At 51.8% G+C, this 24,209-nt stretch overlaps 1 protein-coding gene and 1 long non-coding RNA gene across 3 annotated transcripts in view; one reads left to right on the top strand and one right to left on the bottom strand.

The window, feature by feature from the left end:
- Positions 1–153: 153 nt before the first annotated feature.
- Positions 154–920, bottom strand: LOC111822093 (uncharacterized). The gene is made up of 2 exons (XR_002825374.1): positions 739–920; positions 154–268 (listed from the first exon to the last, which is right to left on the bottom strand). It is a non-coding gene; the product is annotated as an uncharacterized LOC111822093 (long non-coding RNA).
- Positions 921–9,986: 9,066 nt separating this feature from the next.
- The window catches only part of PDXK (pyridoxal kinase), a 55,095-nt gene continuing 40,872 nt past the window's right edge, over positions 9,987–24,209 (top strand). For both annotated transcript variants that reach the window (XM_004384801.2, XM_023739080.1), the window contains exon 1: positions 9,987–10,102. In XM_004384801.2, the coding sequence (XP_004384858.1) occupies positions 10,016–10,102 (87 nt within the window). In that variant the 5' untranslated portion in view covers positions 9,987–10,015. The remainder of the gene's footprint in view (positions 10,103–24,209) is intronic.

Below are 24,209 nucleotides of genomic sequence, written 5' to 3'. Positions count from 1 at the left end.
TATCTCAATAAAGCTGTCTTATAAATTAAAAAATAAAAGAACATTCAAAACAAAGAAAATGGAATTTTTTTCAGAAAAAGAAAATCCAGACTTAGAAATGTGACGCACAGGGGATATGATCCTTTTAAAAAGATGTGTTCTTTTTCTTTTTTTACAAAAATAATACAGGTTGGGATTCCGGTTTCCAGTCTGACACATAAAGATGAATTCACAGTCAAAGAGAGAAGCCCTCGCTTTCCTCTTTCCTTTTCGTGGTGAAGACTTTGCCCTATTGAAAGAAAAAAATCTGGTCAATAAGTCAGTTAGACTTGATTTAGGAAATAATATTGGAGTCATTATTCCCTGTCCTTGAGCCTAGAGAATGTGACCCAGCTGGAGCTGGGCTCACAAGGACTCCCAAAGACACATCAACTGGGCTCTAAGATATAAAGAAAATAGCTAGGATAATCTTGGAAAATATCTTTTAGGGAAACTTTCTCGTAAACAAATCTTAAAACAGAACACAAAAGACTCTTCACTCCTTATCTTTTTCTATTAGCATTTAGTGAATAGAAAATTTGTTGGACCAGTGAAGACCCTCCTGACTGTCCTTACTGAAACCTGTACTAATGATTGTTAAGGAAGACAATTCAAAATGTAGGATCACAGTTTGTAGCCAATCTGTGAAAAGGTGAAGCTTTCAGTAGTTTTGCCCATTCGTAACGTTATTATATACGGATGGTTCTGTAATATACCTACCTAGGAGTCGAGCAGACATGGCTGGGGCAGCATGCTTGTCCGATTTCCTACTTTTACCGTTTTGAGTGCGTGCTGAATAAAACTTTTTGCTTTACTAAACTTTGTGATTTTTTTCCCCTACAACAGAGAGAAAAGGTTTTATTGGGCGGAAAAAACTGTTCTCGAACTGGGAGCGCCCCTCCGACAAGATGAGCTTGTCACATTACTTTTTTTTTTTTTTTAATTGTACTTTAGATGATTTACAGAGCAAATTAGTTTCTCATTAAACAATTAATATACATATTGTTTTGTGACATTAGTTGCCAACTCCACAACATGTCAACACTCTCCCCTTCTGGATTTTGGGTTCCCTGTTAACATCTTTCCTGTCCCCTCCTGCCTTCTCGTCCTTGCCCCTGGGCTGCTGTGTCCATTTAGTCTCATTTGTTTTATGGGCCTCTCTAATCTTCGGCTGAAGGACGAACCTCAGGAGTGACTTCGGTACTGAGTTAAAAGGGTGTCCAGAGGCCACACTCTTGGGGTTTCTCCAGTCTCTGTCAGTCCAGTAAATCTGGTCTCTTTTTGTGAGTTAAAATTTTGTTCTGCATTTTTCTCCAGTTCTGTCCAGGGCCCTCTGTTGTGATCCCTGTCAGAGTAGTTGGTGGTGGTAGCTGGGCACCATCTAGTTGTGCTGGACTCAGTCTGGTGGAGGCCATGGTAGTTGTGGTCTATTAGTCCTTTGGACTAATCTTCCCCTGTGTCTTTGGTTTTTTTCAGTCTCCCTTCTCCCAGACGGGATGAGACCAGTGGAGTTATCTTAGATGGCTGGCCGCTCACAAGCTTTTAAGACCGCAGACGCTACTCAACAAAGTAAAAATCACATTACAATTTTGAACAGTTTACATACAGTACAAACTATTTGGGGATTTCCCAAAAGGGAAATGTAAAATGATTGGTTGTCATTCACTTAATCAGCAAGAGGTGGCTTGGACTGGTTTAATAAGTTTGTGTGTCTGCCCTTTATGGGCTAGTTATGGCTTATCTAATTACTATTTAGACTTTCCCCAGAACCGTCTTTATTACGAGTTTTTAGTTTCTGTAAAGGGTTCAGAGTTAACTTTTAACATTTTCTTTAATAGTCCTAACAGTTCCCTTGAAAGTCTAAAATTCTCGGCTCTTGACCTGGGTTTTGATCCTTCCTCTGATAAAGCAACACTAACAAACAGGAAGCCCTTTCAGTTAAGGTCATGGTTGAGGAACAAAGGCGGAGGTTCAAGGTTATTCCTTTGGGAGGGGAATTGTGAGCAGTGATATTCTTTCATGGGTTTAAAGTGAAATTTATTACACATTTTAATGAATTATCAGGACAGAACTCTGCAGATGGTGTGAGGCTACTTCAGGTGGAGACTGTGGGATCATGGAAAGAGCCTGAAAAACCGTTACAAGGACCAGCTTATTGAACCGAAAAATGCAAAGTCACTGTTCTAGGGTAAAAACATCACAAAGTTTGGTAAAGCAGAAAGAAAGGTTTTATTCGGCATATGTTCAAAGAGGCAAAAGTACGAAACGGACAAGCATGCTGCCAGAGCCATGGCTGTCCAAGTCCGAGGAATATTACAGAATAGCAAAAGTGGGAAAACGGACAAGCATTTTGCCAGAGCTATGTCTGCCCGAGTCCAAGGAATATTACAGAACAGACAAAAGTGGGAAAAAGGACAAGCATGTTGCCAGAGCTATGTCTGCCCGAGTCCAAGGAATATTACAGAACAGACAAAAGTGGGAAAAAGGACAAGCATGTTGCCAGAGCTATGTCTGCCCGAGTCCAAGGAATATTACAGAACAGACAAAAGTGGGAAAAAGGACAAGCATGTTGCCAGAGCCATGTTTGTCCCAGTCCAAGCAATGTTACAGACTCACCGGTATATATTCACATGACAAATACGCAAAACCATTGAAAGCTTCGCCTTTTCACAGACTGGCTAAAAACTGCCCAATCACCGTGATTCTACATTTTGAATTGTCTTTCTTAATAAACATTGGTACAGGTTTCGGTAACAACAGTCAGGAGGGTCTTCATTGGTCCAACAAATCTTACTATTTACTAAATACTAACAGAAAAAAAATAAGAGTGCAAAGTATGTGGGTTTTTTGCGCTGTGTTTTATGATTTGTTTATGTGAAAGTTTCCCTAAAAGATGTTTTCCAAGATTGTCCCAGCTTTTGTCTTTATGCCTCGGGGCCCAGTTGATGTGTCCTTGTAGGTCCTTGTGAGTCCAGCTCCAGCTGGGTCACATTTTAGGACAAGGAATAATGACTCCAATATTATCTCCTAAATCATAACTTTCCAACCAAACAAGTGTGTCGGGGATTAAATAATTCCAATTGCACCATTATAGCTCAGGAGAGAATCTAGGGGGGTTTCTAGTGTTCTGGAAGATGCTGGCCAGTGTGCTCTAAAGTTTCAACAAATCTTATCTATTCCCAAGAGGAAAGGGAAAAAAAAGACATTTTCTGCTTTATTTTTGTTTTAAAAAAACAACTATAATCCAGGCTCAATTGTTGCCACTTAAGAAAGACAGCCTGGCACTGGGAACTGTGCAAAAGCTTGTTCCGAAAGGAGGGAAGAACTTCTTACAATATGAAAGTTTTTAAAACTAGATTTGTCACACCATAAAAATGGCAGCTTAGAGTCCAATAAGTGGAATCTTCCACCAGTTTCTATTCCACCAGGGCCAGGGGTATTGTTACAGCAGTAACGCAGATTAGAGCTGCCTGCCGCGATAGCCAATTCTGAGACGGGGTGAGGTGAGCAGCCAGATGTGTATTATATATGGATATATCGGAGACAGAGGGGAATAGATTCCTCCAAAAAACCCGGCTCCCCCACTGGAGATCGGCTGAAGGCTTTTGTAGGGACAGGATTATGGGTCTTTTGTGGTTGTTTCCCCTTGAGGTGATGATGTCTTAGATGAGTTAACCTCCTACTGGTATTCTTAGAGGTGATCTGGTGACATCTTTGGGGATTATCTGGCGACAGCCTGCTTTTTCATGTCACAGGATGGGTGCTTTGTTTGGTTTTTCATTTGTAGATCATTATCGCTTGTTTTCCACCCTCCAGGAAGGAACATGGGTTAATCTTAAACCTTTCTGTAGAGACTGGGGCCGGAGGGAAAAATCATGAGAGATGTGGCGGCTAGCGATGGGGAGTAAATAATAGTGAGCCGGGCCTACGCAGCCTCTTCCAGTGAGATCATACAGGATTTGTCCTTTTGTGACTGATTTATTTTGCTCAGCATGATGATTTCAAGGTTCATCCATACTGTGGCATGTATCGGGACTTCACTGCTCTTTATGGCTGAGTATTCCATTACATGTATGTATTTTGTTTATCCACTCATCTGTTGATGGACATTTTGGTTGTTTCCACCTTTTGACCACTGTGAATCAGGCTGCAATGGACACTGGTGTACAGGTGCCTGTTTGAATCCCTGCTTTCAAGTGTCTTGGGTAAATACCTAGACTTGGGATTGCTGGAGCATATGGTAACTGTATGGTCAACTTTTTCCCACCGTTTCTGTTGTTTTAGTCTGTGGTAGCTTGTTAACAGGAGTCCTAGGAACGAAGATTCTCTTCCTGAGCAATCACTGGATGCCAGGCCTGATTCTGTCTCCACGTGACCAACCTGCTTGACCCCCTCAACAATGCCTGGAGGTAATACTATCAATCCCTATTTCTCAGTGCGAAGAGATGAGGAAACTACGTGAGAGTTGAAGAAACTGAGCTGAGGAGATGAGGAAACTGAGAGTTGACCTACCTTGACCCAGGTGACACAGCTGATGGAGGAGCTGGAATCCAACAGGACAGTGTGGTCCTGGAGTCCAGAGCTTTCCTAGGCTACCACCTCTCAGCCAAATAAATGAAGCCCACCCAACAGAGCAGGAGTGACTTTGTGGAATGCATTATAGTCTACTAGGGGTGTGGTCTGAAAATACAGTCGCCTGGTGCTGAATAAATACAGGATCTGAAATAAGGGAAGGAGCTGTGGTGGCACAATGGCTGCTAACCAAAAGGTCGGTGGTTCGAACCCACCAGCAGCTGTGTTCCCATAAAGATTACAGCCTAGGAAACCCTATGGGGCAGTTCTTCTCTGTTCTGGAGGGTTACTACGCATCAATTAGACCCATCAGCACACAGCAACAACAAAGTCTCAGATAATCTGGGACACAGGATGGGGGAGCTGAGCTGAGCCAACTTGACCTTTCATGGTCGTCAGGCTCTCTGGGGTAAATGCCAGCACCCTAGGACGATCAGAGGCAAGCTTGATGCCAGATGGCGCATCAGACTGAAACCAGAGTTCTGACACCCATGCAGGTCATCAGCAAGCAGACTCAAAAATGGCCAAGCACTCTGTCGTTTCAGGCCCTCTGACAGGCAGCTCATATGCACATCACTCTCAGTCAAAGACAACGCTGCTCCTTGGGTAGGATCAGCCAGCCTTTGCCCAGGGTAGGTCACAGTCCCCTGGGGTGCTGCTCTGAAGGTGTTAGGTTGCTGGACTTACCAGGTTTGAAGGGCGGAAGTACCGATTCAAATTTCTGGCCAACCACAAATCCTGAATACCACTCATTTCACAAAAGAAAAATTATTTCTAACATCCCTTATGCTAATTAAGGAACCCTCTGGTGCCTGGCCACCGCCCTTCTGTCAGTTTGTGGTACTGTGGTGGCTTGCGTGTTGCTGTGATGCTGGAAGCTATGTCACTGGTATTTCAAACGCCTGCAGGATAATTCATGGTGGACAGGTTTCAGCAGACCTTCCAGACTAAGACAGACTAGGAAGAAAGGCCTGGTGATCTACTTCTGAAAATTAGCCAATGAAAACACTACGGATCACAGGATGGGGCAATGTTTCATTCTGTTGTACGCGGGGCAGCTGTGAGTCAGAGCCCACTTGATGGCAACTAACAAGAACTCATGCTTCGCTTCGAAGGTGTTGCCCAAACTTTCTTTGGGTGTGGTCTCCTGTCTTTAGGGTATTTCAAATGCCTCCATGTACACACAACTCAACAACAAAAAGGCAAACAACCTACTTTAAAAATGGGCAAAGGACTTGAATAGACATTTCTCCAAAGAAGATATACAAATGCCCAAGAATCCCATGAGAGGATGTCAAACATCATTAGTCATCAGGGAATTGCAAAACAAACCACAATAGGATATCACTTCATGCTCACACACACAAAAAAACCCATTGCCTTTGAGTCATTTCTGACCATAGCAACCCTATAGGACAGAGTAGAACTGCCCCATAGGGTTTCCAAGGAGCAGTTGGTGGATTCAAACTGCCTACTTTTTGGTTAGCAGCCGAGCTCTTAACCACTGTGCCAACAGAGCTGTTTATGCCCGAGTATGGCTATAATCAAAAAGGCAGACAATAAATTTGGGAAATTGGAACCCTCATGCATTGGTAGTGGGATTGTAAAACGGGGAAGTGGTATGGAAAAGTTTGGAGGTTCCTCAAAAGGTTAACTATAGAGTTACCATATGACCCAGAGAAGCCCTGGTGACACAGGGGTTAAGTGCTTGGCTGCTAACCAAAACGTCAGCGGTTCGAACTCACCAGCCGCAGAGAAAGATGGGGCAGTCAGCTTCCGTAAAGATTACAGCCTTGGAAACCCTATGGGGCAGTTCTACTCTGTCCTACAGGGTCGCTGAGTTGGAATCGACTCGATGGCAATGTTTTTGTTTTGTTTTTTTGGGGTATGACCCAGCAATTCTACTCCTAGGTATATAGGCAAAAGAACTGAAAACAGGTGTTCAGACAAAAACTTATACATGAATGTTCACAGCAGCATTATTCACAGTAGCCAAAGGAAACAAGTCAAGTGCCCATCAACAGATGAATGGATAAACACAACGTGGTCTATACATACAAAGGAATATTATTCAGCCATAAAGAGAAAGGAAATTCTGATTCATGCTACAACATGAAGTGAACTAAGTCAGCTATATAAGATAGGATCTGCATAATCTTATATGATTCCATTTATATGAAATGTCCAGAACAGGCAAATGTAGATGAGCGGTTACCAGGGGCTGGGGGGAGGAGGGAAGGGAGGTGCCTAATGGATCTGAATCTTCCTTTGAGGGTGATGAAAATGTTCTGGAATTAGACAGTGGTGGTGACTGCACAACACTGTGAATGTAATAGGCGCCACTGAATTGTACACTTTCAAATGGTTAAAATGGTACATTTTATGTGTATTTTACTGCAATAAAAATTTACAGTTACATAAATCATTGTGTATAAATGGAAAGATGTTTTAAAATTACTGATGGCATGACACAGTCACCATAAAAAAAAACAAAAACCCAAATCCGTTACTGTCAAGTCGACTCTGACTCACAGTGACCCCGTGTGTTATGGAGTACAACTGCTCCACGGGGTCTTCTTGGCTGAGATCTTTACAGAAGCAGACGGTCAGTCCTTCTTTGGGCGAAGCTGCGGGTGGGTTTGAACTGCCAACCTTTTAGTTCAATAGTCAAGTGCAAACCGTTTATGCCACCAGGGACCTTATGGTCACCACAGCCATGGTCATTTCCAACCCCCACCCCCCAGCAACTCAGATGACCGGTGACTGAAATGCTCTTGTGGAAGATGATGTCACAGCACGAGAGATTCCCTCTTTTCTTTCAGGGTGAATGATTTGTTCAAAACCACCTCCTAGACCCCACCCACTGGCCTGTTGGGGCAGAGCCCAGGCTCTGGGTCTCTCTAGCCACCCTCTCCCCACCAGAACCTTCCTGCATGGCCACCTTGTCCTAAAATGCTGCAGGTGGGAACAGTTGAGGGTTTCCTACCCCACCAGGGTATTTGCACCATATTAGGGAAGGCGCCCTCTTCCTGGGAAGGCTGTTCGGAAAACCCAGAGTGGACTGGGGAGCGGTGGGAGGGATCGTGAGGGACTGCGGAGCTGAATGACGCTGCTCCACCCTGACACAGAAGTGCGGTGGGCCCCACACAGCCCCCGTCTGGCCAGGACTGGGAGCATCTTCTCAATACGCTGGCAATTTCTGGAAGGTCTTACTAGATGAGTCATCAAGGAAGGTTTGTTATTGGACTGATAATTAGGGGGATCTGACACGTGCTCATAAAAATACCTAATTAAGTCCTCAGCATAAGCAGTGGCTCTGAAATGGTGGTGGTCTCAGAAGCCCCCAGATAGCTGACAGAGCAGACGGTCAGCTCTGTGTAGGGCTGGGTCCCCCATTGGACTCTAAGGTGACCAGTTTGAGAACCACATGCTCAGGTGACTGCCCAACAGCTGAGAACAGGTAACCTCCAGCTGGGAACAGGTAACCTTCGTCCTTCAATAGCCCAAGAAACAAAGAGTAAAAGTGAATTCACCAGAATGCTGTGCAGAGGCCTGGAGGTTGGCCGGCCACCACCCCTGCCCCTCCCGCCGCTGCCTTTTCATCTGGGTGCTTTGGATTCTTTACCAGTGTCAAAGGTGGCGTGGGGTTGGGGGGTGGGGAAACTGCCTATCAGTGAGGCAAGGGCCCCTAGCGGACAGAAAAGGTGGAAAGGGGAGAGATCTGCTGCAGGCAACAATGGATTCATCGGACCCTCCTAAGAAAGCCAGACGGTGCTGATCTCTCAGTGGGAAGGAGAAAAGGCAGGGACCAGTTCTGGCCAACTGCGGATTCCCACCGGGCTCTCTCACCTCTCACTGCCTCTGAACCTCGAGTTTCTCTTACCCAGTTTCCTCATCTGCAAAATAGGGATGAACATTATTGCATGGTTGTAAAGACTAAATGTGTTAATGTTTGAAATGCGCTTACCGTATATTGAGTGCTCTGTAAATGTTAACTATTATTAATTAAATAATAATTATTACTTAGAACGTCCTTGTTTTCTACCTGACGGGTGTAGCAGTGACCCTCCGGGTTACTTATTCCACTTGCTTCCCAGGCCGCATGGTCCTAAGCACGTTGCCTTGGTGCACCCAAGGCGTTGGCCTGGGTGTCACTGATCCCATGGACCCAAATCCCCAAACCCGGCCATGTCACAAGGCCGGGAAATGGAGGAGCCTCGCTGGTGTGTTCCTGGGGTGGTCTGGGGAAATCTTCAGCCAGTGTGGTTACTAGGAAGCGGAGAGGGAGATTCGTCAGCTGCGGTGGGGAAGGGAGGGCAAGGGGGCTGGGATCGCGTTCCCAACAGATCCGGAATGTGGAGACCGGGCAGAGGTGGGGGCTGGCCACATGGCTCCGGCCCCGGGGCACCCTGAGGTGGGAGGGCCGGCCATCCACCCACGTGGCGGGGGGGGGGGTGGCGGTCGCAAGAGGGCACTCGCGGTCCTCTAGAGCCTTCTGGGCCCGACTTCCCCCTGCCGCCCCAGACTTGGGACTTGACGCGCTGGAGGACAGGGAAAGGGGGAAGCACGGCGCTACGATGATGCAGGCGACAGGGGCCGGCCTGCGCTGCGCGGGTGCGAGGCTGACATCTGGCCTAAGGGTAGAGAGTGTCCTGCGGGGCGGCGCGGTGCCCACGGCCGGAGGGGCGGCGCAGGCGGGGGTGCCAAGGAGCAGGGGGTTGATAGAACGCTGGTTCCGGGGCCGCCCAGGCTGCCAGCAGGGATTCGCGACAATGACGTCCCCTAAGGTGGAGACCCGGAAGTGCGGGCCGCGGGCGGGGAAGGCCAGTCCGTGTCCCCGCCAGCGAGCTCGCGAGCGGCCTCCGCGAGACTTTGCCGCTGCCCTCCCCCGGGGCCCCTCTCCCTGCCTTTCGCATCTCGCGGGCCTGTTCCTTGTTGGAAGTGTTTCTTGTTCGGCCATGCCCCGGGGATGTCCTGCGACTGAAGTCGGAGACGTGGCGCCGCCACCGCTGTGTGTAGTGTGCCCGCCCGGCGGGTGTCTGCAGAGTGAATGAATGAACAACGCTGCAGTGTCCTCACTGCCCGCCACGTGCCCGGGAGCGCTGCAGGGGAGTGTTCGCGGCAGCAGAGGGACAGCAGGTGTGACCGGCAGCGGCTCTGCGCCCTGGTTTTCCCTCTATCCCAGAAGGGGGCGGAAGGGGCGGAGTCTGTGGGTGTGGGCGGCGCCCTCCCGGTCCCGGCCACGCCCCGGCGCGCAGACCGAGCTCGCGGCTCGGAGCCGCGCTGATATTAGAGGGAGGCGGCGTGGCGTCACTGTGATCGCCTACGCCGAGCGGGCCAAAGCCGAGCCGCGGCGACAGCGGCGGCGCTGTGAGCCCGCCCACCCCCGCGGTCCCTCGGCCCCGCGCCGCGCGCCAGACCCGGCATGGAGCAGGAGTGCCGGGTGCTCTCCATCCAGAGCCACGTCGTCCGCGGCTACGTGGGCAACCGTGCGGCCACCTTCCCTCTGCAGGTAGGCGCGGGTTTATGTAACGCGCCCGGGCTGTCCCCGGCGTGGTGGCTGCAGCGCTGGCTCTCCGGGCGCATGACCTTGGCCGAGCCGCGGAGCCCAGTCAGGAGCGCCGGCTGCGGGCCCCCAGGGCCAGGCGCGCGCAGAGCTCGGCGCGGGGGCCGGCGCGGCGTCCCTGGAGCCCGGGCGGTCCTGGCGGCGCGTGACGCGGCCCCGCGCAGGGCAACGGGCCCCTGGGAGCGCGGAGGAGGCGAGCGAAGGGCTCAGCCTCCTCCCCTGTGACCGGCCTTGCAGGGTGGGGTCGGGGATGAGCATTCACGGGTGGGAGGCAGCGAGGGCGAGAGGGGCGCGGGAGCCGGACCTTGAGGACTCGGGTGCCTGGTCCTCGCGTCGGGGTGGGCGGGGGTGAAGGTGCTTAGGTAGGACCAAGCCCCCGTGGCGCACTCTCCAGCCCCTGCGCCCTTCCTGGAGCCGAGAAAATTTGCCACAGCACCGAGGTCACAAGAGTACAGTTTAGTGGGGGAGGTGAAGATAGGCCAGGCGTTTGCAGGGTGATGGATGGTGTACTCACGAGACGGGACCCCAGGATTATCTCCAGGCCCTTCTGTGGGGGCAGCGTGCCAGGAGGAGGAAGGGGCTGAGTAAAGTCAAGGACTGGCAGGCCACAGTGCGGACGGGGTGGACCCCCCATGCTGGGCCCCATGGCCCCCCGACCACTCAGGAGGTGGTCAAAGGGAAGGTGGTGGCATGGGGTACCTGAAAGAGAAGCGTGTGTTCCACGGTCTGCTCTGGAGAAGTAGCATTCCAGGGACATCCTGGGACAGAGCTGGGGTTTGGGTTTTAAAAGCTACTTTTTCAATGTTTTAATCTTTCCTTCACTGGTCCCGGGGGAGCTCCTGCCTGGTGAGGGGCTCACAATGGCCGGCCCCCAACTGCTTCCTGTTTGCAGTGGGAGGTTCTGGCTGGGTGGTGCTTGGTGGGGGGCTGGGTACACTGGGCCCACGCTGGGCCAGGATGGCACCAGGTGATGGGCACCCGCTCGCCTTGTTCCAGCAGGAGGGCCGGACGACTCACCTGGACTGCCCACCTCTGGCTGTCCCCGAGAGCAAGTGTGGCAGGCCCCAGGGTATGCTCAGTCCCTGTGCCACCTGCCTCCGTGGGACGGCAGGCCCTGGGGCTCAGGTGCCAGCGCAGCCACATCTGGGGTAGATGGAAGGTGGGTCTGGGAGAATCTGAGGGCTGACAGGAGGCTGGCATGCCAGAGGAGGAAACAAGAGTGTTGAAGGTAGAAAAGCATGGAGGTTCAGGCCCAAAGCGACACAGGCCGATGCTCACTTCTGAGCACGCGCTGTCTTGTCCTGGAGTGCTCACTCAGCCAGCCGGGGGCAGATGCCACCCTCCTGGGGCTGCCGCATAGCCTGAGCTCTCAATAGCCGCTGCCCCAGACTGCTGGCTCCTAGCCTGGGGGCAGGCATGGCAGGTAGGCACTGAGGTGGGATTGTGCTTGGGGAGAAAGGTGCAGGGTCCCTGAAGCCAGGGGGTGCAGAGCCAGCGGGGTTCTGAAAACAGCTTCTGTGTGCTGCCAGGGAAGGCAGGAGCAGCCCCAGCTTGTCCTTGCCCGGACGCTCCTCCCCATCCATCTGCTCCTACTCTGTTCTTGCCCCTCTTCACTAGGCAGACTGTTCCCGTTCTCCTCGGCTCAGCTCGGGACCTGCAGTGATGCCACTGTGTTCTGGAGCTCTAGGCACATGCCTCAGCATCAACCTTGAGGACCCTCATGTTCTAATTACTCTGAGCAGCCTCTCGACTGCCCACCTGGGAGAGTGCTTCTTAAGGACAAACCTGTGGTTCTTACCTGGGCTCTCTAGTGCCCAGCATCCATACCTGTGGGCAGGTGCACTCGGGAAAGCTAAACATGCAGGCATCCCTGGGGATTGTCATAAGGTCATGCTGGTGGGGACAGAAAGGCAAGGTAGGTGGGAGTGCATGTTTCTCCTGCCTTCCGGGTTCCTTGGTACCTGCAGGCCGCGGCTGCGGGTGATTTCTCTGTGTCCCATTCAGCCCATTGCTACCTTCCATCCCCACAGGTGTGTGAGACTCAAGAGAGCATGGCTGGGCAGGTGTTAGTAGAAGGGTGGAGTGTGACCTTGAAAAGGTCACCCATTTACATTTAGCCCTTGGGCTGCTCAGTGATCTCATCTGTAAAATGGGATGATGCCTGTTTGACAGAGCTGTTTTAGGACCAAGGGAGATAGGGAATACGTACAAACTTTCTCCAAGCTGTCTGAAAAGGAGAGGTATCAGGTGTGCCCTGTTCACCTGTTCATACACAGGAAGATCAGAAATGAAGATGGTGTGGCACCCAGCGTGACTGGGGGCATCTGGTGTTGGTTTGGATGGCGTGGATGTGGACTGAACCCCCACTTCCTTACAGGTGTCCTTTGCATGGTGGTGGTCCTCAAATCATGCCCCCTCCACACCTGGACCTCAACCAGAACAATTCCCAGAAACATCTTAGTTCACTGGACACACGCCTGCCGAGCACCTGCGGGGCTGATATGCAAAGATCACACAGTGCTTGTCCTGGGCTACCTCACCAAAGTTCCACAAGCTGGGGGCCTTGTAAGATCAGAAACTGATTCTCTCACAGCCCTGGAGACCCCAGGTCTGAATTCAGGGTGTCGGCAGGGCCCTGCTCTCTGACAGCTCTAGCAGAAGAGCGTTTCTTGTCCCTGCAGGTTTCTGGTAGCCCCAGACGCTCCTCTGCCTCCGTCTTCACGTGGCCGTCTGTCTCCCCGCTGTGTCTGTGTACCTGCAGCGTAACTCCGTGTTCACGTGGCCATTTTCCTTCTGTCCCGGTGTCCATCCTCCTCTTTCATAAGAACACCAGTCATGTAATTTAGTCTCCACCCTACTCCCGTTCTCGCGTTGACCTAACTGATCACATCTGCAAAGACCTTATTTCCAAACAAGGTCACGTTCACAGGTACAGGGGTTAGGGCTTGATCATATCTTTTTGGGGAACACAGTTTAATCTATAACAGTGTTCCTGGGTCTCATGCTGGCTCTTTGCTTCCCTGCCTGGGTGTGTTTCAGCACTGCTAGAGCGAGAAGCAGTGAGAACCGGTGGGGGTGGCTGAGATGGCTGGGCCAACCTGTCAAGCTTGGGCTGGGGTGGGTGGAGCCTGGATCAGCTCTGGTGAGCCCAGGATGGGCTGGGGTGGGTGGACCCTGGAGATGGCCTTGGTGCCCCAGCACCTGGTGGCCTCCACTAGTGACTCCAAGGGGACGCATCCCCAAGTCTAGAGCTGCTTGAGGTGGGGGACATATTCTTAGTTTTGAGAAAATCCCAGCTCCTTATAACTTGGAGGCATGCTCCTTCACAAAGTTGATTGAGGAAGAACTTAGAAATGGGGCAGATTGTAGTCTCTGGCTGTGGCCCAAAGATCCGTCCCAAGGCTACCAGGGACGAGACTGGGAAACACCCAGGGGATGGCCTGGTGGGGCAGGAGAGGCCACAGTGGGACTGAACTGGGCTTCAGGGCTTGCTTGGTATCTTGTCTTCCTGGAATCCACTCTGGAATTCTAAACTGGCCTGAGCCTCATTTGCAAAACAAGTACAATTCCTCTTGGCAGGCTGGGAACTAGTGGAATGCTCAGCCCTTTGTGCCCAGCACAATGAGTGTCCTGTTCCTGAGAAGCTCCCCATAATGAGCATGGCCATAGCTCAGCCCTGACTGGAGCTTGGGTCTCAGGCCACCGTGGGTCTCAGCCATCTTCCCTGGTCAGAGAACGCTGCACAAAAGAGAAACGAGCTGAACCTTGGCCCTGTTTCTGGATTTTGTTTCCGGGCTCAAGTCCAAAGTACTTTTCAGTGTTCAAGGCGAGTGGAATAATGTGACTAGCAACAGCAGAAGGCGAAGGGAGGCAGGCAGAATGTTTTGGTGTTTGCAGAGCAACACCAAGGGTCTTCGTGCCCCTTGGCCTTCCTTGCCTACCTCTGCAGGCTGAGGGGTGAAGGGAGGGGAGGGGGCCAAGGACAGACAGTCCCCAGGATGCCTCTCTGTGCCGGGCTGGGACTTCCCACTGCACCTCTGGATTCTAGGTGGTAGAAAAAGAGAAATGAAGGAGTGGGATGAGTTGAGGTGGCCTGGGCCCTGCTACCATCCCCAAACACCAGTGGAGTTATTTCCTCTTAAATGTAGGAAGCCAAAACATCTGCCAGGGCCGGGACCCCGTGTACGCGGAGCTGTGGGACGTCTACCGGACACGTGGGCGTAGAAGCTGCCCCTCCTGTTTTTCCATAGGCCCAACTCTGGGTGGAGATCCTGGAGTCCCCGGGGCAGCCCCACAACCTGCCTCTGCCATGTCGATTCCTGTTTTGGTAAAAAAAAAAAATGGTACCCGAGGCTTAGGGTTATGTCGCAGTTTCTTGAGGCCACTGTAACAAAATCCCACAAACTGGTGACTTACAGCAACAGAAATGTATTCTCACGGTTCTGGAGGCCAGACGTCTGAAATCAAGGTGTCAGCAGAGCCATGTTCTCCCCGGAGTCTCTAGAGGGGGATCCTTCCTTGCCTCTCCCAGATTCTGGGGGCCCCAGGCATTCCTTGGCTTGTGGCCTCATCAATCCAATCTCTGCCTCTGTCTTCCCTGGTCTTCTTCCCTCTGTCTTCTTTTGTGTCACAAGGACATCTGTCATTGAGTTTAGGGCCCACTCTGGTGGCACAGTGGTTAAGAGCTTGGCTGCTAACCAAAAAGTCAACAATTGAATCCACCAGCTGCTCTTTGGAAACCCGATGAGCAGTTCTACTCTGTCCTATAGGGTTGCTATGAGTTAGAACGGACTCCACAGCAACAGCGTAGGGTTGCTATGAGTCGGAATTGACTCGATGGCAACGGGTTTGGTTTTTGGTTTGGGTAATCCACAATCTTATCTAGAAATCCTGTCTTAATTACATCTGCAAAAACCCTTTTTCCAATATCAGAGTCACAGGTTTCGAGTGACATACACTTTTTGGGGGGATGGGAGAGGCACCATTCAATTCACTACAGGTTAGAAGAGGCCTTCAGAGAAAGTTGAAAGTGCCCTGAGTTGGTCGCTTAGATTTTGTGGTCCATTGGCTTTGCCCTCTCCCGTCACGTACCTCATGGAGCTTTCTAGGGGTTAAATGAAGGCCCAGAGGGAGATGAAATCAAGCCACCCTTTGTGGAATTGAAAGGAGCAGTGGGGTACCTGTGCCCCGCTCTGTGCCAGGCAGCAGCCCTTCTGAGAGTGGTAGCAAGCCCATTCTCTCCCTCCCTCTCCCACCAACAACCGCTTCAAGGCTGGGCTTCTGGGCAGAGCCCTCCAGCACTGAGGTCAGGCGTGTCCGAGGCAGCGGTGCCCAGAGTCAGCTGCTTGAGTCTGATCAATGAGCAACCTTGGAAGGAACCGAGTGTCCCAGCCACCATAGCTCAAGCTTACCCATCCACCTGGACCCAGGGCATCAGAGAGGTGCGTCGTCTGCTGCGACAGAGCGGCTTGTGTGCTTGCGTGCGCGGACGTGTGTATGGTGTGTGTGAGCTTGTGCGTGTGTGCGTGGGCGTGTGTGGTGTGTGCGAGCTTGTGCACGTGTGTGCAGGCGCGTGTGTGGTGTATGAAAGTGTGCCTGTGGGCATGTGCATGGTGTGTGAGCACGTACACGTGTGTGCGTGGCATGTGAGCTGTGCATGTGGGGTGTGTGAGTTTGCACGTGTGTGCAGGCATGTGCATGGTGTGTGTGACCATGTGCCCGTGTGTGTGATTGTGTCGTGGATATTGCTGTGATCCATGCAGGACCCTGATGGCTGGCCCCACTCTGTCCTTTAACCCCCCCCCCCCCCCACTTTCCAGAGCTTGGCTGGGGATGACCCCAGTCTCTTTGGGAGGGGTGTCTGCAAGGTGTGGTATTTGTGACATGGGGCTGCCAGGTGGGTTTTGCGGTCTATTGGCTTTGCTGTCTCCCATCACGTACCTCACGGAACTTGTGAAATAAACTCATAACTGGTTCTGCTGTCAGTGAGACCAGACCGGCGACACGGAGAAATGAGAAAAAATGGACTTCCGCGTGGAGGGGGAGGGAGTGCGGTGTCGGGACACGGGCTGTCATAGGATCTGGCAGTTGGCAGAGGTGCAGGTGGCAGCACACCTCTCTTCCCTCCCGCCTGGAGTAGCAGCCCTGTTCCTGGTCTGCACCCTGGGCCCCACCTCGGGGCTCTTTTAAGAAGAGATCTGGCTCTAAGACAAGCTCACAAGCACGGCCCCACCCTCCACCCTTGCGTTTGCTGTTCCCCTCCCACATTCCTGCAGCATTCCTTTGTCAGTGTTCTCAGCCCATCTCCTAACCTGTGACCCTCGTCAAGCACCTGGAAGTCTGGTCACCCTCAGTTTGCTAAAGTGGTTAAAGCCCTCGCCCGTAAACACTGAGGTTTGGGATCCAGAGGCTTTGGGCGGGAGTGATGGGGGCGGGGCACAGGAGGGCAGCTTCGGATCAGTAAGGAAGGAATCCGTGGGGTGTCCCTGTGGAGGGGCGGGCAGCTGAGCGGTGGGATATGGAGGCTGGCAGGTAGAAGCCAGGTTGTTCCAGTCTAGCACCAACCCATGGCAGAGTCTGGCTGAGGCTTCTGATCTGGGTTAAATGGTGTCCCCTCAAAATTCACATCCACCCAGAACCTCAGAATATGACCTTATTTGGAAATAGGGTCTTTGCGGATGTTATCAGTTAAGATGGAGTAGCGTGAGTGACTAGCGTCCTTATAAGGAGCCCTGGTGGCGCCATGGATAAGTGCTCAGCTGCTAACTGAAAGATTGGTGGCTTCAACCCACCCAGTGGCTCCACAGGAGAGAGACCTGGAGATCTGCTCCTGTAAAGGTCACAGCCAAAAAAATCCTATGGGGCAGTTCTGCTCTGTCACATGGGTTGCTATGAGCCGAAAAGGACTTGACAGCGCCCAATAACAGTGTCCTTATAAAAGAAGACAGACAGAACCCCATGTGACAAAGGAGGAACGATCAGAGGGTGGATCTGCATGTCGACGTTTGCTGACAACTGCCAGAAGCTGGAAGAGACAAGAAAGAATTTTCTCCTAGAGCCTTCAGAGGGAGTATGGCCCTGCTGACACCTTAATTTTGAACTTCTGACCTCCAGAACTGTGAGACAATGAATTGCTATTGTTTTAAGTCAACCAGTTTTTTGTTACAGCAGCCACAGGAAGCCAGTACAGCTTCCCATGCCTTGACCCCCTTGCAGGCTGTATCGGTTTCATGCACCTGGCCTTAACATGCTGATGAGCCAGGCTTGGCATGCAAGTTCCCTGTCATGGTGTAATTTGTCCACCATTCTGAGATGTGTGTTTTTTCACATTTTAGCATATCTGGGACCAGATTCGTATCAATGGACGGTTGTCCTCAGTTCATTGGTGAGAGGTTTTATTAATTTTTTTCTTTGTGGCATGTAAAATAAAGGTGCATCATCGATTCAGTGATATATGGTATATATCTCACGATCGCTTTATGAACTGGCCCCAGTGTTCAGCTCTGTGAGTTGGTTATATTCATGAGCCTTATGACTGAGGACCAGAGCCCCGAATATTAGTGATGCATGCTGCCAGGTGCCTGGCCCAGTCGGGAGTGGAAGACACAGGACAGCAGAGGCCCACTGAGACCACAGGCTCATCCTCATGCAGATGGTGGGGCTCTTACTAGACATCAAGAGTGGGAGAGTGCAGACTCTGGTGATGTCATGTTTGAGGACAGAACATCTGGTTATTGGGCTAACAGACTTTAGCAGTTACTTCCCCAGTTCACTCTCCCTGTGACTAATCAGAATCTTGGTAAATGCAGGGAAATCCGAGAAAAACCCATCTTACTCAGCTGGCACATTCATCATACCCATTGCAAGGAAAGAGACCCTGCCAGGTGCCACATGTTTGCCGTGTTTGGCAGGTAAAGGAACACTTTCTTTTATAAGGATCAGCAGAAAGCTGGTTCCTATGAGGTGGAGGTTAAAGACGTCCCAAATGTCCAGTTTCTCCAAGCTGTTGTCCCACGCCATCATCTCTGACGTCAACTATTCCCCCTCCCCTCAGTGCTCTCCCTGCCGTCTTTGGGTTCTGTAATTCACTGTAACGTCTCACAGAACTCACGAACTGTACTTACGGTTAAGTGGTTTATTAGGGAAATAACAGGGTGCAACTCAGAATCGGGATCAACTTTGAAGTAACAGGAATAACTTAGGAGACAGTTCTTCGACCACGACAGATGCTTCTCGCCCTCCCCTGCCGGGCTTTGCTCGGGGGTCTTCTCAGGCAAGTGTTACAGCTCTTAGCAACATGGGCCGACAGGCCCCACCACAGCCGTCTCGTGCAGGTCTCCAGGTTCCTACTGTCTCGCTCGACTATCGCTCTGGCTGCGCTGCTGTGGCTCACTGTCTTCGGTGTTAACAGCACCTTCTTTCTCTCCTTGTCTCCCTCTAAAACCTCTGTCAGGGAAGCTGGTTATCTAGCAAGCTTCTTATCAATTTCAGGGCTGCCCTCCCCGCAGCAAGACCATGAAAGGTGTATGGAACCCTTGTAACCAATCCCCTCCAAGGGTTCCTTACACCTTATTTGCATTAGCAGACTATTGGATCCCTGCACACACCTTATTTGCATAGTGTCACCCAATCATTTTGTGGGCGTTACGAGACCATGCATGGCTGTCGTGTGCCATCGAGTCGATTCTGACTCATAGTGACCCGATATGACAGGGTAGAACTGCCCCATTGGGTTTCCTAGGTTATAATCTTTACAGGAGCAGATCGCCAGGTCTTTTCTCCCAAGGAGCCGCTGGTGGGTTTGAACTGCTAACCTTTTGGTTAGCAGTCAAGTGCTTAACCATTGAGCCACCAGGGCTCCTTATGGGTGGCTAGAAGGGCCCTAGTAAGCAATTCACTGCACCACAGGGGGTTCATCCAGTGGTCACAGGCAGTCTGCTTCATGTGACAGGAAGCTCCGGGCAGAGGCTCAGCTGGCAAGGCCTGGGCAGGATGCCAGGTGCCAGATACCATGTCCTGCCCTGGACCCTGGGCTGCCTCTTGCCAGGCTGGCCTTGGGCTGAGCCACCCTGCGTGGCAGCGCAGGGTGTGTTATGGTTTAATCTGTGCCCCCAAAAAGATATGTTGAAGTCCTAACCCTCCCCCCGTATGTGTGAACATGACCCTATTTGGACTTAGGGTCTTTGCAGACTATCAGTTAGGCTAACAAGCGGTCCTATGGAGTAGGACTGAGGTGATACTGGAGTCTCTTTAAGACTGGTGTCCTCCTAAGACAACACAGACAGAGAGACACAGAGCTGCCGAGGGAAGGCAGCCTTGTGACCAGAGGCAGAGAAATGCCTGGGGCTCCCGGAGCCGGGAAAGTCAGGAATCCTCCTCCAAGTTAGAGGATATAGAAAAAATAAAAATACAGTTGTTACAAATAAAGAATACAGACTTCAAAAAAAAAAAAAACAAAGCCACAACCCAGACAAACCAAAAGTTATAACTGCTCAGAATTGGCAGCACAGAAGGAAAGCTCTCTCCTGACTTGTTTAGAAAACAAATATACGATAAAAGTAAATACACACAAAACAGCAAACTTCATGTAACTGTTTTGGATTGCAAAGATCAATTTAATGTTGAAACGATCTGATAAAATAACCACTTGGAAACTGCTTGACCTTCTGTTCTCTTTTATTTGATTGACTACAATGCGGTATTGGTCTCTTGCTGCACTTCAAAAGCAGCTAACAGAGTAGAAAGAAAATATATATGTGTAAGTATATGTATACACACTAACTAGAACTGTCATGATGAAAATGGCACTTGAAAACGGTTGTATTTTTCCGCTGAAGATTAATAAAATGGTGTCCAAAAAAAAAAAAAATCCTCCCCCAGGACCTTCAGAGGGAGCGTGGTGCAGCCAACACCAACCAGATTTCAGACTTCTGGCCTCCAGAACTGTTAAGAAGATAGATCTCTGTTGTTATTGGAGCCCTGGTGGCGCAGTGGTTAAGAGGGCGGCTGCTAACCAAAAGGTCGGCAGTTCGAATCCACCAGCCGCTCCTTGGAGACCCTGTGGGGCAGTTCTGCTCCGTCCTCGGAGTTGCCCAGTATGTGGTGCGGCTTTGGGGCACTCATCCAGGGTGGTGGGCTGCTGGGTCTGGCCGGACCGCTGGGAGTGGTCTGGACAGCTAGCTGCCCACCACGCTCACCCAGGCGAGGGGAATACCAGTTGGTTAGAACTGGAGCCGGTGGCCAGGTTAGCAAGAATCCCACTCACCCCCTTTCACTCGGGAGCACTTTTGAGTTTAAAATAGAAAAGCGTCGCGAACGGATGTGGTTGCTGGATAGAGGAAGAGAGCCGAGCCACAGCCGCACGCCTTCCCCCCGCCCCCTGGCAGACCCTGCATCCTGGGGGGCACCATTCAGCCCAGGACTTCAATGCCGGCTTCCTTTCCTGATGTTGTCATTTTGCCTTGTGGGTGTTCACTGTCTGTCTCCCCGCTGCATGCAGGCTTCCTGCAGGCACAGAGGTTTTGTCTGTTCCCCACTGCACCCTCCATGCCTGCAATCAGTCTGGTTATTTGTTGGGGGTCATGTTGGCTGCTGGGCCAGGTTCTGGGGATGCAGCGGTGGACAGATGGCCAAGGGAGCCCCTTGTCCCACGTGAGGTGCATCCCTGACCTGGTGACCGGGAAGCACCAGGACGGGCTGGCGTGGGTCCTGGATGAGTCCGGGAGGGCAGCCAACCAGGTCGGGACGCAGGCGGGTGTCTCAGTGGGACTCACCACTTGGTGATCTCTGGCCGACCGACCAGGGAAGAGTGTCCGGGCAGAGGAGCCAGAACGAGTGAGGCCCAGATGTCCCACGGGACTGGAAGAAGGGCTGGTGGTTACGCTGCCAGAGAAGAAGTGCAGGTGGGGCCTCGAGGTGGACAGGACCGAGGCCACACCACCGCAGATCAGGGGCACAACTGTGGTAGCGTCTGCACACCTTAGTAGCCCCCGTGTCTGCTTGTCCGAGGACTTCTGAGCCGGCTGGGTGAGTGGCGGGCTGTTGGGGTGGCAGGACAAGGTAGTGAGCAGCCACTGACTGGCTTTGTTCTTTGTGACCCTCAGCAGCCTGGTGAACCTGCAGAGCAGCCCTGTGGCCGCAGTTCTGAGTCTGAGTGGGACCCACCCCATGACAAGCTGACGGGCATCAGCCCAGGTGCTGCCGGGAGCTAGAGAGGAGACCCTCTTCTCTTGGGAGCTCTGCAGTGACGCCCAGCGCCTGGCAGAACCTCACCAGCTGATACACACTCCCCGGGTGGTACTTAAGTGCGCGCGAGGTACAAGATCCCAGCAGCAAGTGCTGTGAGTCCAGCCGCTGGGCAGCTGTGTGCTGGGAGCAGGGCTGGGACAGCTGAGGCAAGAACACACACAGAAGGTGAAGGTGGCAGTCGGGGTGTAAGGAAAGCTGGGAGGCAGGGGAACCACGGGCAGCACGCAGAGCTGTCTCCAGTAGAAGTTAAGCTGGAGGTCAGAGGAGGAGGGATGGGGACTGAGCTGAACTGTGGGGCTGACCAGTACTGGCTGGTGGGAGGGACGCTGGGCACGCTGCACCACTCTGAGGGTGATCAGCATGACAGCCGTCTCGTGACAGTCTCTAGTTCTTTCTTTTCTACTTCTGATTTTCTATGAAAGCGGCTAACGGTCATGCACAATAAGCCACAGGGAAGTTTCTTTCATGTGGGTGACACTTCTGACCCTTCTGCCCACTACTCATCCATGGAACAAGGGTGATCTAGAGGAACTGTACTCCTGCTGTTCCTGAGCTTACTTGTCTCCCCGGATGAGGGTGGCTGGGCTGTGCTGCCGAGTTAATGACCGAGTCTCCCTGCACTGTGGGTGGAGGGAGCGATGATGCTGCCGCGGAGGTGGGTGCTGGTGCTGGGAGACGCGCCACTCCCAAGGCACGTGGCGCTGCCCACGGGGACGGACGCTCTCGGTCTAGAAAGGTAGACTGAGGTCTGAGGCAGAAGAATGGAGCTGGTGTGGGGAGTGTGTGGCAGCCACAGCGGCCAGGAGGAGGAGCCGGATCGGAGAGCTTTATTGCGTCCTCGGTCCCGGCACTTATTGCTCTTTATTGCAGGACAACTAATGAGCGTTTGAACGCACTCACCCCAGGCGCACACATGCACTAATTATTCCAGATGTTTCCCCCAGCACATTGTGTATGTCTGGAGAGGAGGGAGAGGAAGTTGGAGCTATTTCCAAGCCGTTCTGCTGGGCTGGACTCTGCCCGGGATTGCTTTCACCACCCTGAATGAGGTGGCCTGAACAGCTTCCTCCCTTGGCAGAAGACAGAAGCTTCCTGTATAGTCACACGTCTGTGCTTCCTGCATATGGCGCGCACGCCTGCACTTCCTGTGTACATCCCACGCGTCTACACTTTCTGTGTACAGCGTACGCGTCTACGCTTCCTACTTACGGTGCACACATCTACACTTCTCTTCATTCAGCAGGTCGCGGGAGCCCCTGCCACGTGCCAAGCCTTAAAGCACAGCATGTCTGATGCCAGAGACCTTGCCAGAAGCACCTCTGGTTCTGAATCTCAGTGGCTCCTCTTGAAGCTGAGTGTCCCTGTCTCCTCAGCGTTGTTACTCTATGTAGTCATCTGCTCAGTCAGCCCGGTTTTCCTCAGTCACTAGAGTGGAGCTGTGGCTTTACTGTAGTAGGTGAGCAGGGACTTGCTTTGTTCATCAGACCCCTTGGCTAATAGGCTTAGTCTATTAGCAGCAGTAGGTTTGCCACAGAAGAGATGTCTGTGTACCACTCATATCTTGCTTATTTTTGGAAACTCTGTGCTTTACCTCTCGCGTGTATATGTGGTTGTCAAAGCGGCAAGGAAGCCAGTTATCAAATGTTGCCGGAAACGAGCCTTGTTGGAATCTGACCGTCTCCTCTGTGAGTGACCATCTCCGGGACAGCACCGTTTAATCTGTTGTATTGCAGAGAGTTTCCTGCAAGGAAGCATAGCCCTAGTCACATAGCCTTCCAGTAACACCCCAGGACTGAGAGGTGCCGGCTTTGGGGTGGGATGCCACAGGGTAGATCTGCATCCTCCTCACTAAGCTCATGGTTTTCCCCGGGGAGTCTCTTGAACTGTGGCAGTGTCCAGGTGTTTGGTAGTGCCTGCATTGGGCCAGCCACCCATGCCTTCGTGGGCGTCCTTGGCTGCACTTGAGACAATTGTAAGAATGATTTAGGGATCCCAGGATGTCTGGAGGAACTGCTGCTGTCTCTTCTAGTTTTTGTGGGAGCGATGTGAGTGTATTCCATGTTCTTCTGAGGTCTGTTGAGGAAGCTGGGTGCTACCGTGGTCATGGATGGTGTCCAACCTCTTAGATTTAAAAAATGGATTTCTGGTCTTGGATTAAGGATGGCCCTGTGAGTTGGTAGGCTCCATGGGGCACGCTGCCCTGCTCCCATCTAAAGTGATTCATGTGAAGGGTATAGAGGAGCAGGAACTTGGGTCTGCCCCACACACTGTGCAGGAGGCAAACATTGGGGAGAACGCTACTTACCACATTTGTGTGTCCAGGATACTGCACCGACCCCGGGCCAAGGATCCGTTTATCTCTGGCTCCCACAGAGATAGGGGGAAATGGGCTATATCGGCAAGGTCCAGTCTAGAAAGAGAAACCAGAGCAATTATTTTAACAGAGAATTTAATATAAACAGTTGTTAAACCAGGTGTTGAGAGGACTGGAAAGGCTAAAAGGGAACACAAAGATATCATGGTGGAGGCATTTGTTGGCACCTTAGCACCGGCTTTAAGCAGCTGACATCACTAGGGTTGTGGGATCAAAGCAAAGAGGGTGGGGTCATCAGGACTTACAAACTGAGAGAAGGGGATACTGGCTGACTTATGCTGGGGTCTGTAGGAGGTGTGTGATGAGGCATTCTGTAAGTTATGGAAACACCACAAAGTGGATTCAGCTGCTGCTATGGGAAGGAACTGCCACTGCCAGGGTGAAGAAGAGGCCATGGGGGTGAGGAAGAGCACCACCAGGGTGAGGAAGAGC

Source organism: Trichechus manatus, unplaced genomic scaffold (assembly GCF_000243295.1).
Source record: "Trichechus manatus latirostris isolate Lorelei unplaced genomic scaffold, TriManLat1.0 scaffold00128, whole genome shotgun sequence".
NCBI classification, from domain to species: domain Eukaryota; kingdom Metazoa; phylum Chordata; class Mammalia; order Sirenia; family Trichechidae; genus Trichechus; species Trichechus manatus.
The sequence above is the reverse complement of the archived record's forward strand: the minus strand, read 5'-3'. Positions and strand labels throughout refer to the sequence as shown.